The 12417-nt window shown below is 54.9% G+C and overlaps 1 protein-coding gene across 1 annotated transcript; it reads right to left on the reverse strand.

The window, feature by feature from the left end:
• Window positions 1–1408: 1408 nt before the first annotated feature.
• SCGB1A1 (secretoglobin family 1A member 1) lies at window positions 1409–5118 on the reverse strand. The gene is given in 4 exon segments (XM_076001356.1): window positions 1409–1820; window positions 1823–1956; window positions 3080–3263; window positions 4981–5118. Coding segments are annotated over 4 exon segments (588 nt in total). The 3' UTR covers window positions 1409–1688.
• Between the last annotated feature and the right edge of the window lie 7299 nt (window positions 5119–12417).

Raw genomic sequence — 12417 nt, forward strand, 5'->3', positions numbered from 1 at the left:
GCGCCCCCCCGCGCCCCCCGCGCCCCCCCGGCCCCCTCCGCGCCCCTCCGCGCCCCCCCGCGCCCCCCCGCGCCCCCCCGCGCCCCTCCGCGCCCCTCCGCGCCCCCCCGCGCCCCCCGCGCCCCCCCGCGCCCCCCCGGCCCCCTCCGGGCCCCTCCGCGCCCCCACGCGCCCCCCGCGCCCCTCCGCGGCCCCCCGCGCCCCTCCGCGCCCCCCCGGCCCCCTCCGGGCCCCTCCGCGCCCCCACGCGCCCCCCGCGCCCCTCCGCGGCCCCCCGCGCCCCTCCGCGCCCCCCCGGCCCCCTCCGGGCCCCTCCGCGCCCCCCGCGCCCCTCCGCGGCCCTCCGCGCCCCCCGCGCCCCCCGCGCCCGCAGCTGCGCGAGCCGCGGCCGGCCCGGGACGGCTGCCACGGGACGGGGGCGGGCGGTGGGGCGTCTTTTGGGGTCTTTATATCCACATCGGACTCGTCTGTACGAGTTCTTTTCTTTGCGCATTTTGCTCTAGAGCGATTATTAAAACCAATCAGCGTAAGCTCTTTATATGTCAGATAAAAAAGAGATGAAAAAAAAAGAAAAAATTGAAATAAAAAGGAAATAAATAAAACCAATCAGCAATACTTTTTGAGCAGCCCGTGCTGTGTGGCTTGTACCGCGGCCCTGGGCTGGGAAGGGACTTGGCTCTTCCTAAACACCCCGGGCAGAGGAGGTGGGGGTGTGGGGATTGAGCAGAGTGAGGGCCAGTGGGACCCGGAGCCGGAGCCCAGCCCCACCCCTGCAGGAGTTTGACTTTTGTAATAACGCAGGGAAGCACTGAAGGATGGCAGCGGGGGTGGGCGGTGGAAGGGGGTTTGCATTTGATAAGAATTTTTTTTGGCCGGTTAGGAGGCCCCTGGGGCCCTGCAGCCAGAGGCGCGGGCTGTCTCCCTTGGACAGGGGGAGAGTGGGTAATTCTAGGGCCCTTTTAGAGGTAGCCTCGGTTGGCAGGAGAGGAAAGAGTCAGGGCTGAGCCTCAGGAGTCTGGCCAGAGCAGCCTAGCAGGGAGGACGGACATAGAAACCAGGAGATTAGGGACAGACTGGGGCGGGGGTCACTGGTCCTGCGGTAGATGGTGGGACAGAAGGGGAGGGGGCTTGAGCTCCTTTTGGTGGCCGGAGCCTAGAGGACAGGGACTTTGGAAGAGTTCTGAGTTTTCCCCTGGGGGCCAAGGGTAGAGACCTCCCCACCCCAGCAGGCAGATAAAGAGGCCGGGCACAACCATGAGAGAGATGCTCCTAGTTTATTGAAAAGGGAAAGGCAGGGCTGCTGGGTGTGGAGTCCAGGAAGCACAGGGCACAGGCAGTTGGGGAACCTTGGCTTCTAAATCCGATGGGTTTCGGATTCCTGAATGCTAATCACACATTGAGCTTTGGACTACTTTTTCCTAAAACAAACAAAGAAAGAAAGAAACAAAAAGCCCAACACAATAGTGAATGAACCACAAAGTTAAACAGACATAGATGACAATACACAGAAACTTTAACCTCAACTGAGAGGTACAATAAACTGTGGCAGGAACTAAGATTGTAAAAGGGCTTGGATTATTTCTCAAAAGCCTCTTAAAAAAGGGAAGGGGAAATGCCTGGAAAGATCACTGTGCCTGCTTGCCTGGGGACATTGGCATTGTGACTCTCCTCTTTGGATTAGAAAGTGTCTAAAAAATAGGGTGACATTGCAGCTTAGGGGCTTGGGGCAGCCACTCTGACCGGTGTGGGTGAAGAACGCAGGTCACCATCAACCTAAAAATGTCGCCTCTGGTCTTCTCGGGAAGGGTGTCCGCCAGTTTGTCTGCAACTCAATGGCTGCATTTCTCATGTCCCAATTAGGGCTGACATTTTCCAGCACAGTCTCAAAACGGGGGAGCGTGTGCCTGAAGAGGGATTCGAGGATTTGTGGAAAGCTTGGGCAGATCTTTGCAGAAGCTAGAACACAGAAAAGAGAAAGCACACGTGTCCAGGTCCTGTTCAAGCCGGCCAGCCCTCTGGCCGGGGCTGCCTGGATGCAAACAGGCCCGTCAGCAAGAGATAGCAGCCTTTCATCGGTGGAGCGGGATGTGAAACTTGGTGGTGCTCTACGCAGTTGACTATTTGGCACGGTGTGAATACTTTGTAGGTTACAGCCAGCTTTTTGTGGCTTGCCTGAGTCTGCCGTGGACTTCCTGGGTTGGGGCGGGGCAAGGTGCCATTTGTTCGTTCTGCTACAGTTCTCCGCAGAGCGTGATGATAGAAGCTGTTGCTGCGATTTGGTTGTGCAGCGTGGGGGCTGGGAAGAGGCCACTCAGGGTTTTGCTTCCTATCGGAAACTTGCCTCTCACGAGTGGTTAGTGATGGTCTGGGTCACATGTCTCTGAGGGCGTGTGGCAAAGTCATGCTCTGGCAGGAAGAGGTGCTTATACCAGCCCAGCATGGACCCCACGCCTGGCCTGGAAAAGGTGTACACACAGGAGCCTTGGGCCCCGAGGCACACTCAGCTCGTGGACAGACAAGCCTGTTGTCCCACTGTGTTCCCTGTAACCAAGTAATCCCCAAACTATGTTTTCTTCTCAAATCCCTGCAGCCAGGGAACTGGTCACTATTTCCTGTCCTCTGCTTGCTTCCATCTTCCCACTGCGTCTCACCCGACTCCCTTGCGCTTGAGTTTTCTGGTGTGCGTGCAGATTTGGCTTCCCTGCTCTGACTCCAGGGCCCCACCAGGAGTAGCCACTTCAAGCCAGACCTCCAGAATCGGGATCCCTGCTGTGCAGCCTACTATGCCATCAGGCAAGTGACTTTACAGTTCTGTAGCTCAATTTTCTCACCTGTAAAGTGGGAACAATGTTGCTACTTTGTAGAGTTGTCGTAAGAATGAAAAGAGATAGTCCGAGATGTGGCAGCAGCAGTCCCCAACCTTTTTGGCACCAGGGTCCTGTTTCATGGAAGACACTTTTTCCACGGACTGGGGTAGGTGTGGGGAGATAGTTTCAGGATGATTCAAGCACATTACATTTATTCTGTACTTTATTTCTATTATTAGTACCTTATATAATGAAATAATTATACGACTCACCATATTGCAGGATCAGTGGGGAGCCCTGAGCTTGTTTTCCTGCAACTAGATGGTCCCATTTCGGGGTGATGGGAGACAGTGATTTATTGTGGTCTCTGTGCAGTCTCTCTGCTAATGGTAATCTGTATTTGCAGCTGCTCCCCAGCACTAGCACCACCGCCTCTGCTCCACTCCTGGTCACCAGGCATTAGATTCGCATAAGGAGTACACAGCCTAGATCCCTTGAATGCACAGTTTACAGTAGGGTTAGAATCCTATGAGAATCTAATGCCGCCGCTGATCTGACAGGAGGCGGGGCTCAGGCAGCGATGCGAGTGGTAGGGAGCGGCTATAAACACACATGAAGCTCTGCTCACTCACCTCCTGCTGTGCAGCCCAGCTCCTGACAGGCCACAGACTGGTATGTGTGCACGGTCCCTGGGGTTGGGGACTGTAGCCTGAAAGTGTTGACAGCAGTGATTGGTACATCGTGTTAACTAAGTTTTGGATATGATCGCTACACACACAAGTATACAGACACATCCCCGGCCCACCCCTTAATATATTTCAGTCCTGTCTTGCTGAGCCACCCACCTCTGTATACAGCACTGAGCTCTTCTATATAATTAGTATGTGTTTCAGTCCAAAATGATGTCATTTCCCCTGCAAAACAAATAAACCTCTCTGCAAAATAGTTGTTCCCACTGCTTCTTGGTTTGAATTTTCTAATCCCCCAGAGTAATAAAACTTATCTCTATGAGTATCATGAAACTTTCCAAGTGAATTAATTGGAGTTTTGTTTATTAAAAAAAATAACAACAGCATGTTCAGATGAGAGTGGAAAAAACTGATGCAGCGTGAAAAACAGAGTTAGGTAACAAACTCCTCAAAGACAGGGGGCTTGAAGGGAGGTATGAATGATCCTTCCTTCCTTCCTTCCCTCCCTCCCTCCCTCCCTCCCTTCCTTCCTTCCTTCCTTCCCTCCCTCCCTCCCTCCCTCCCTCCCTCCCTCCCTCCCTCTCTCTCTCCCTCCCTCTCTCCCCCTCTCTCTATTTCTCCTTTCCTCCTAGTGACAGTAGCAACTACTCAGAGACTCCTAACGCTTTTTGTGGAGGACAAAAATGTTTAGAAAACTCCACTCTGGGTTGGCAGTTTCCCAAAGGGAAGATCCCTTTCTGGAATATTCCTCTCTGTCCAGAATGAGACACCTTGCCTTGGATTGGGTTTCTTTTGGGGACATGTGTCTCTGCAGCTCCCTTTCCAGCTCCTTTGGTTGGTAGCATGTGGTGGAGACTCCAACCCTAGAAGCTGCACTGAGGTCTCTTGGCGTCTGTCCAAGTCTGGGCTCTGAGGGGCTCATTATTTCTGTGTCATTCTTCACTGGGCGTGCTCATCCACACGGGTTCTCCTCCAGCCCTCCCTCCAGTCTGTTCCATTCCCTGGAATTCCGAGGTGGTTGTATATGGAAGATGGGGTCCTTTCCAGGTTTCCTCACACCCTTGGGGCCCTTCCCAAGTTCCCAAGACCCGGTTCTCTCAAGTCAGAATTCCGGGCCCTTCCAGCGGCTTCAGAGAGGGCACGGCAGCTCACCCCTTTTTCTGAGCAGAGCTGGGGGTACGCAGAGCTCCTGAGTTCAGGCGTGGGTACTCACCAGAGCTGCAGCAGAGAGCCAGTGTGACCAGGGTGAGCGTGACAGCAAGAAGCTTCACAGTAGGAGGCTGGGGAGGCCCTGGCCTGTCTTGGTCTGGTGGTCTGGTGTGACACATGCCCAGCAGGGTGCCTTTTATGTGCTCCAGGCAGTGCCAGGAGGGAGGAGGGCAGGGCGGGGGCTCCCTGGACAAATCGGTTCTGGAACGCCCATCGGAAACCTGAGCCCCAAGTCAGGCCGCATAATGCCTGCCCCAGGCTGGCTCTGTCCCCACCCAGAACTGCTTTTGGGTCCTTTCTCTCTGATGACCAAATCGGTGGGCACCTTCAGTCCTTATCTCGCTCGACCTTTTAGTGGCCTGGACGCCGGTGACAGCTTCCTTCTTGACCTGTTCTCTCTCCTGCGCGCCCATGGCTCAGTTCTTTCCTGTTTTCCTTCTCTGACCATTCCTTCTTGTTCTCTTTCGATGTTTATTCTTTGCTGACTGTTCTTTAGTGTCAGTGGTTCCCAGGCTTTGGCCTTAGCCCGTCTTGCCTCTGGTTGCCGCGTCCTGTGGCTGCCACTTTCCTCTCCAGCACCCAGCCGGGCCCAGTCAAAGCAACTCCCCCTCGGCTTCCCGGACTCCCCTCTTGCTCTCCTCAGCCATCTCCCCAAGGCTGTCGCAGTGATCCTTCTAAAATCCGCTGATCATGTCATTGTCCTTCTTGAAACCCCTTTAAAGCTTCCTTTTGCCAGCAGAATAAAATCCAAGGGCAGTTTATAGGGCCTTGCCTACTGACCTTCACCTACCATTTCAACTTCATTTCTCCACTCCCTGGCATGGTGCTTTACCCCTATCTCGATATTTGTGGATTCACGAACCTTCCATGTTTTTTTTCCTGCCTTTCTACCTCTGCACAAGCTAAGCCTCACGCCTGGCATATGCGTTTCCTGCCTAGTCTGCTTCTCCAATCCTCAATCCTATACTCAAGACTCAATTGAGGCCGGGCGCGGTGGCTCACGCCTGTAATCCTAGCACTCTGGGGGGCCGAGGCGGGCGGATTGTTTGAGGTCAGGAGTTTGAAACCGGCCTGAGCAAGAGCGAGACCCCGTCTCTACTATAAATAGAAAGAAATTAATTGACCAACTAATATATATAGAAAAAATTAGCCGAGCATGGTGGCACACGCCTGTAGTCCTAGCTACTCAGGAGGCTGAGGCAGGAGGATTGCTTGAGCCCAGGAGTCTGAGGTTGCTATGAGCTAGGCTGATGCCACGGCACTCACTCTAGCCTGGGCAACAAAGCGAGACTCTGTCTCAAAAAAAAAAAAAAGACTCAATCGAGTGTCCATCCATCCATTCGTTCAGCGTGCCCGGCACAGTGCTAGGGGCTGGGGACTGGGGTAGACGTGGGGAGGTGCTGCCTGGAGCCCCTTCAAGAAGAACTTGCCTCCTAGCTATGAGGAGCGTGGTCGGCAGAGAGCCTCAGCGGCCAGTAACATCAAGGTCTGCCCCAGCTGCTGAGGATGGCCTTGCTCAAGGTCACACCCTTCCCGGGGCTGCTCGCATCTGGTGACCAAACAAGGGATGTAAAAGCCTGGGTGTTTCTGCACCACACAAACTCCCGTGGGTGCTACCGTCGTGCTCCCAGCCTGGCCGGTGGCGATCTCGCTGGGACTGCGTCACAGTTCAGCTTTTCCCTCCGCCCAATTCTGCTTCAGCCCCTTCCCTTTGCAGTACTGCTCCCTTATAACATTCCAGCACCCCAAACTCCGTCTCGGCAACTATTTTCTTGACTGCATCCATCCACGGTAGGGACACAGCGATGAACGAACCAGACCCAGATCACCACCTCCGTGGAGCTTTCCGTTAGTGGGGGAGACAGACAAGGAAACAATTGAACAAGTGAACTAATTACACACTGTGATCCGTGCTAGGGAGCGACTAAGCAGGCAGCTGGGATAGAAGAAAAGATTGAGAACTGCCCAGATGGGAGAATCCGGGCGCCTCTCTGAGCAGGCAGCGTGACGTTGAGAGCCGCAGGCAGAGAGGACTGTGGGCAGAAGGGACAGCCAGCACCCAGGTCCTAAGGTCAGAAGGACTCCGTTGTGCCTGAGGATCACAAACGGGCTGCCACACCTGGAGCCGCAGTGTACAAGATGTGCAGGACCAGCAGGGGCCAGATCACCCAAGGCCTCGTGCTAAGGTCTTTATTATGCTCAGAGTCATGGAAAGCTCTGGAAGGGCTTCAAGTAGGGAGTGACGTGGTCTGATTTCCCTTCTGGTGAGATGACCCTGACGTGGGCAGCTGGGGACATGGGTGCTCTTTTCTGACGTGGAGGAAACTTGGGGACAGCAGTGCTGGGGACAGAAGCAGAAGCAGAGTGATGCCTTGTCTGGCAGGCGGCTCTGATCAGCGGTCACTCTCCCCGCGGGCCTCTCTGTAGCCCTCTATTCAGAGCCTCCGCTGTCCTGTGTTTTAACTTTGCAATTCTTTATATCCTTGTACGACTTCTGTACTTGACTGAACTTCTTTAGGGCTGAGGCCTCTGTAAGCCAAGGTGTGTCATGCTTGCTAAACAGGAACCCCTGGAATGAACCAGAGCATGAGGTCTTTGCATCATGTGATAGTTGGAAGCCGTGGTGATGCCTGCACTGTCCCACTCAGAGAGGCCTTAACATGGTTAAGAGTGCAGGTTCTAAACTAGCCACCCATAAACACTTGTCCACTAAGTTACTGCGTGTCCATACAGTGAAACACTGTGTAGCTGAAAAAACAGAGAAGGAAGATCTGAACTGATAATGAAACGGTCTCCAAGGCCATTCGCAAAGGGGAAAAACAAGGCGCGGAACAGAGTGAAATAGAACAAACAGAACCCACGTGGGTATTCGCTTGTACAGGCCAACATATCTCCAAAGTGGGTGGGAATGGTTGCTTTCAGAAAGGAGAAACATTTGGAGGGAGCCAGGGAAAGAGGGAGACTTTTCACTGTAAACACTTTTATACCCTTTGAGTTTAGAAGCATAACAATAGATTACCGATTTATAACACATTTTTAAAAATAGAGAACAGGTCTGACACATGCTATGTTATGCGTGAACCTCGAGGACATCATGCGAGTGAAATAGGCAAGTCACAAAACGTCAAATCCTGTGTAATTCCCACTTACATGCGGTACCTAGAGTCGTCAAATTCATAGAGACAGAAAGTAGAATGGTGCTTATTCAGAGCTGGGGAAGGGGACCGTGAGGACAGAGTTTCAGTTGTGCAAGATGGAAAAGAGTTCTGGAGATGGATAGTGGTGATGGTATTTAATTCTACTGAACCTAATTTTCCACTTAAAATTGGTTGGGGTGGTACATTTTTTGTTATGTGTATTTTACTGCAATTAAAAGTTGTAATAAAAAGAGAGAACCGGTTTGAGAACGAGACTGCTTGGGTTGAATCCCAGACCCATGGCTTATTAACTGTATCATCATGGGCAAAGAACCTCACCCCTCCCTGCCTTGATTTCCTTGTCTATATAAGGAGGATAGCACTATAATCTGCTGCATCTGGCCACGGGAGCTGGATCTGTGTGAAGTGCCTTGCGTGGCACCTGGCATGGAGAACGTGCTCAGTGGAGGTGGCTCTTGGGTGGGCAGGGCTGCTTTGGGGCTGGGCCTGGCATTAGGATGAGCTTTTCCTTTGTTCCTGAGCCACCCTGCTGTGTCCATAAAACCACCTGGGGTCTTAGCTGAGCCCAACTCCTGGGCCTGGGCGGGGTTGAGAGGTGAGGGTACCTCCAGAAAGAGTTCTTCCGAGGTCCCCCTGTGAGGCGCCCCTGCGGGAAAGCTGTGGGGCCTAGAATGCCCAAGAGTGTGTGGTATACCCACCTTTGAGTCGAGTGAGGGTGTCTCCCTGTATCCTCCCCCAAACCAGCTGTTAGACGGGGGTGGGGTGTCTTCTGGATGCCTGGATGACCAGTGGCTGTGCCGAGAATGGCCCGATGAATGTCATTGAGACAGGTCATCGGGTCAAGAGCTTTAAGACGCAGCCTCATGAAAGCCTCATGTGCTTTGCTACCTCTCTAAGGCCGTGTGGCGGGAATCGTGCATGTCCTCTTCTTGTTTCTGTCATTTCTCTCTGTGTGCCCCTTCTCTGACTGCTTTGTCCCTCCATGTTCATTCTTGGGCCTTCTTTACCCCTCCCCCTCCCCCCTTCCCCGGTTCATGGCCTTGGACAAAGCACAGGTGCCTTCCTCCCCTCTGTCCTCGGAGGGCCCTTCCGGACCTGTCAGCCTATGGTCCTGGACCTTCTCTCTCTTGCCCCGCTTCCTCTGGGACCATCAGGGTCCTGAAGTTTCGTTATTTCCCTCATTTGGGGACTATCACAGATTCAGGGTGGTTATGCCACCAAGTTTATTTGTCAGGCACTTACCTAAGATTCAAGAAACTCACTGAAGGCTGAAAAGAAAACCTCCATAATATTAAGTGCCTTTTTCCTTCTGGGTTTGGCTCCGGGTCCAACCAGCTGGTCTCTGGAGGCCAGCCCATCTTTAGGGCTTCAGGTCCCCACCTCTCTTGGGGACCGTTGAAACGTGTGGCTGCTGGACCACCTGGGGCTCTTCCAGGGTTGCCCCTAGTGGGTCCCTCTGTGGGCAGTGGCTTGTCTGGCTGGGGCTGCGGTGACAGCAGTAGGACCCTGGGGTCTCCCAGGCACATGGTCCCTAGCCTGAAACTCTGCTCTCTACCTTCCGCCTTCACAGCTCACGGTCCTGGGGCCAGGAGACCTGGCACCTGCATCTTTGAGGAATGAAAGAGCTAGAGGGAGAGAGAGAGAGATGGGTGCAATGCCATGTGGGGAGATGGAGGTTGCTCTGGGAGTGGAGAAGGGCTGTCCCAGGTGAGGCAGCAGGGCAGAGCAGGGAGGACGCATGGAGGGCTAGCATTTGAGCTGCCTCTTGTGGATGGGCAGTGCCGGGGGTTGGGGTGAAGCAAGGGATGTGCCAGGGGAGGAAGCCACTCGAGGGGAGGCCCAGGCTCAGGAGGGGACATGGTCCCCTTTCGTACCTACTTTCGTGGAACAGATGAGATGGAAGGTACGAGAAAGCCCTGGGTCGGGCTGGCGGTGAGGGGCCTTGGTGCTAAGCAGACAAGTGTGGGCTGGAACCCAGAGTGCGGGGATCTGGCCAGACCCTGCTCTGCACCAGGAACTGCTGTTTCCCGCTGCTGGCGGAGGGCCCCTGGCCTGGCCGTGCAGACGCCAGCCTCTGCTGTGCCCGGGGCGTTGGCTTCCCAGGCCTGGCTGGGGGGCACCGGGCTTCTAGGCGCAAGGCTGGAGATTTGTCCCCACTCTGGGTGAGAGCTCGCCTGCCACCACCAAGTGTCCCAGACAGGTGCTTCTGTCTGGCCCTGGGAGACCCCTGCGTGGCAGGGGGGTGTTTCCTTCCCCTGCCTCAGGAGCCTGCAAAGCTCGCAATTTTCTGAACTGCCACCTGGGACCCGGAGGCAAAAAGTGTTAGTGGAGGCTTAGGGCACAGAGCTTGGTAAACCTTAACATGTGCTCCCCAAATCCTTAAGCTGTACACATGACAAGTTCCAGGTCAGAACCCTCAAGCCTGCCTTAGCAGGTGGTAAGGGCCGAGACCCGCCATTTCAGGCTGCATGTGGGCAGTTACATGGTCACTGTGCAAAGACAGCCGGTTTTGGGGCATGACAAGAAACCCGCTTCTTAGCACGGTGGGGGTGGCAGTGATTCAGCTCCTGCCAGCCCCTGCACCCCCAGACCCCATGTCAGCTGCTCCTTGCTCCAGGGGAGCCCTGATCCATAGCTGGGGACATGGCCAGGGAGCCTGCCACTTCCCTGGGCTCCAGCTGGGGTGGAGTGGGCACCTCGGGCCTGGCTCTGGCCTTTGAGAAAGGAGCAGGGGAAAGAGCCTCACCCAGAGCCTGAGGGAGGGATGGTGTCGAGGGGCCTGGAAGCCTCACCAGGTATTTGGACTGTGCGGCCCCAGGCCTGCCGGCCCCTCCCGCATGCATGGGCTGTGTGTGGGTGCACGTGTGGGTGCCAGGTTGCTGAGCCACATCCATGCCCCTTGGTGGTGGGAGAGGCTGGGCCAGCCGCAGCCCCCAGCCTGTGCTGCTGGAAGGTGTTGGCTGAGACCACATGCTCACCCTAATGAGCAGGAAGTGGGGTGCAGCCGTCCTGGCAGCTGGCTTCCTGCAAGTCCCAGCATGGCCCAGAAAACAGGTTGGCAGCCCTAGGCGGGCCATTCTGAGTCTATCTGTCTGGCTGGGCCACAGGCTTGGGTCAGCTCCTGGGGTCAGCTCCCGGGGCAGGCTGTGGAGGTCACCCTCCTCCCTCCGCTCTGCGTGTCTGGCTCTGGGATTGCTTGGAAAGTAGTTCCCTCGCAGAGCAGACCTCTCCTTGTGGGTTTGGTCCATTCTCTTCTGCCTTGGGGTCTCCTTGGCCTGACCCCTACATGGACCCAGGGCTCTCCCAGGAGGGTCCCAGCAACGTCTGGACATTCCAGCCTTTTTGTCCACGAGTCACGATGCCTAGGGCCTGTGAGCCTTTAGAGGTCCTAAAAAATTGTCATGTGTCTTTTGGCTCCAAAATATAAATGGAAAAATCTCAAAATCGTACTCGATGGATAGTTACCTAGGTAACATTATCTCAACTAGTTAACCGCAATTCAGTCCAACTATTACATAGCTGTATGTAAATGCAGTAAAGCTTAAATCACATGAACCAAATGCATAATCTGTTCCTAGGATCAAAATGATTAATTTTATACAAGTCCCTCAAAAAAAGTTTATAGCCAACATTATACTCATTGTGAGGAGTGTGCGTATTTTAGTGCTTTGCAAGAGTGGAGTGGGAACATCAGTAGTGAGGTGCCTCGTGTCCTGCTCTCCCAGTGCCTGCGGCTGTGACCAGGGAACAGAGGAAGGCCCTGGGCAGGGAGGGGTCAGAGGGAACAACACCCCAGCGTCCTCTCGTCCCACCCTCTGCTCTGTGGCCAGAGCCTTTTCCACTGGCCCAGCACGACTGGCTCCCAGCAACAAGGAGCCCGGGCTGTGTGGTCCTTAGTGGGCAGCCTCCTGGGACACAGAGCAGAGCAGAGAAAGGTGGCGAGTGGAAGGGGGGGTGAGTGTCAAATACAGAGTGACCAGCACACAATGGCCTCATTCTACACGGACGGCCCTGGACTTCGATTTTCCCACTTAATGTTGTGCCTCGGATATCTTTCACTGCCTTGGCACTGATGCTTCTGCCTTTTTTCATCTTGCAGAATGTCCCTTTGCCTGGATGGAATATAACGGGATTTACCGGTACCTTATTGATGGACGCTTGCACTATGGCCGGCTTTTCCACCATTACAAGCCGCGTGGCACGTGGCCCCTCCCACCCTGGGGACTCTTTCTGTAGGAAGATGCCTGGATTTAGAGAAGCCAACGCCCTTCTGTCCCCATGGCAGAGGGGTTGTTGGTGGTGGTCCCAGGGTCTGGGGAGGAGGGAGTGACAGCGTATCAGAGGTGGGGGGGTGTGGGCGTCAACTGTTCTGGTTTTCCACAGGGATCTTGGTCATTTTCCCAGTTTGTCACTTGACCCCCAAATGAGGGTGGTAGTGGCATATAGAAAGTCGGCAGAGGTGTTCACCGCCACTCAGCACGGGCGTCCCTGCGGGCTGTGGAGCGGCGGCATCCTGTGGGGCCCCACCACCCCATCTGCAAGCGGTGCCCAGGC

The sequence above is a fragment of the Microcebus murinus genome, chromosome 4, assembly GCF_040939455.1.
Source record: "Microcebus murinus isolate Inina chromosome 4, M.murinus_Inina_mat1.0, whole genome shotgun sequence".
NCBI classification, from domain to species: domain Eukaryota; kingdom Metazoa; phylum Chordata; class Mammalia; order Primates; family Cheirogaleidae; genus Microcebus; species Microcebus murinus.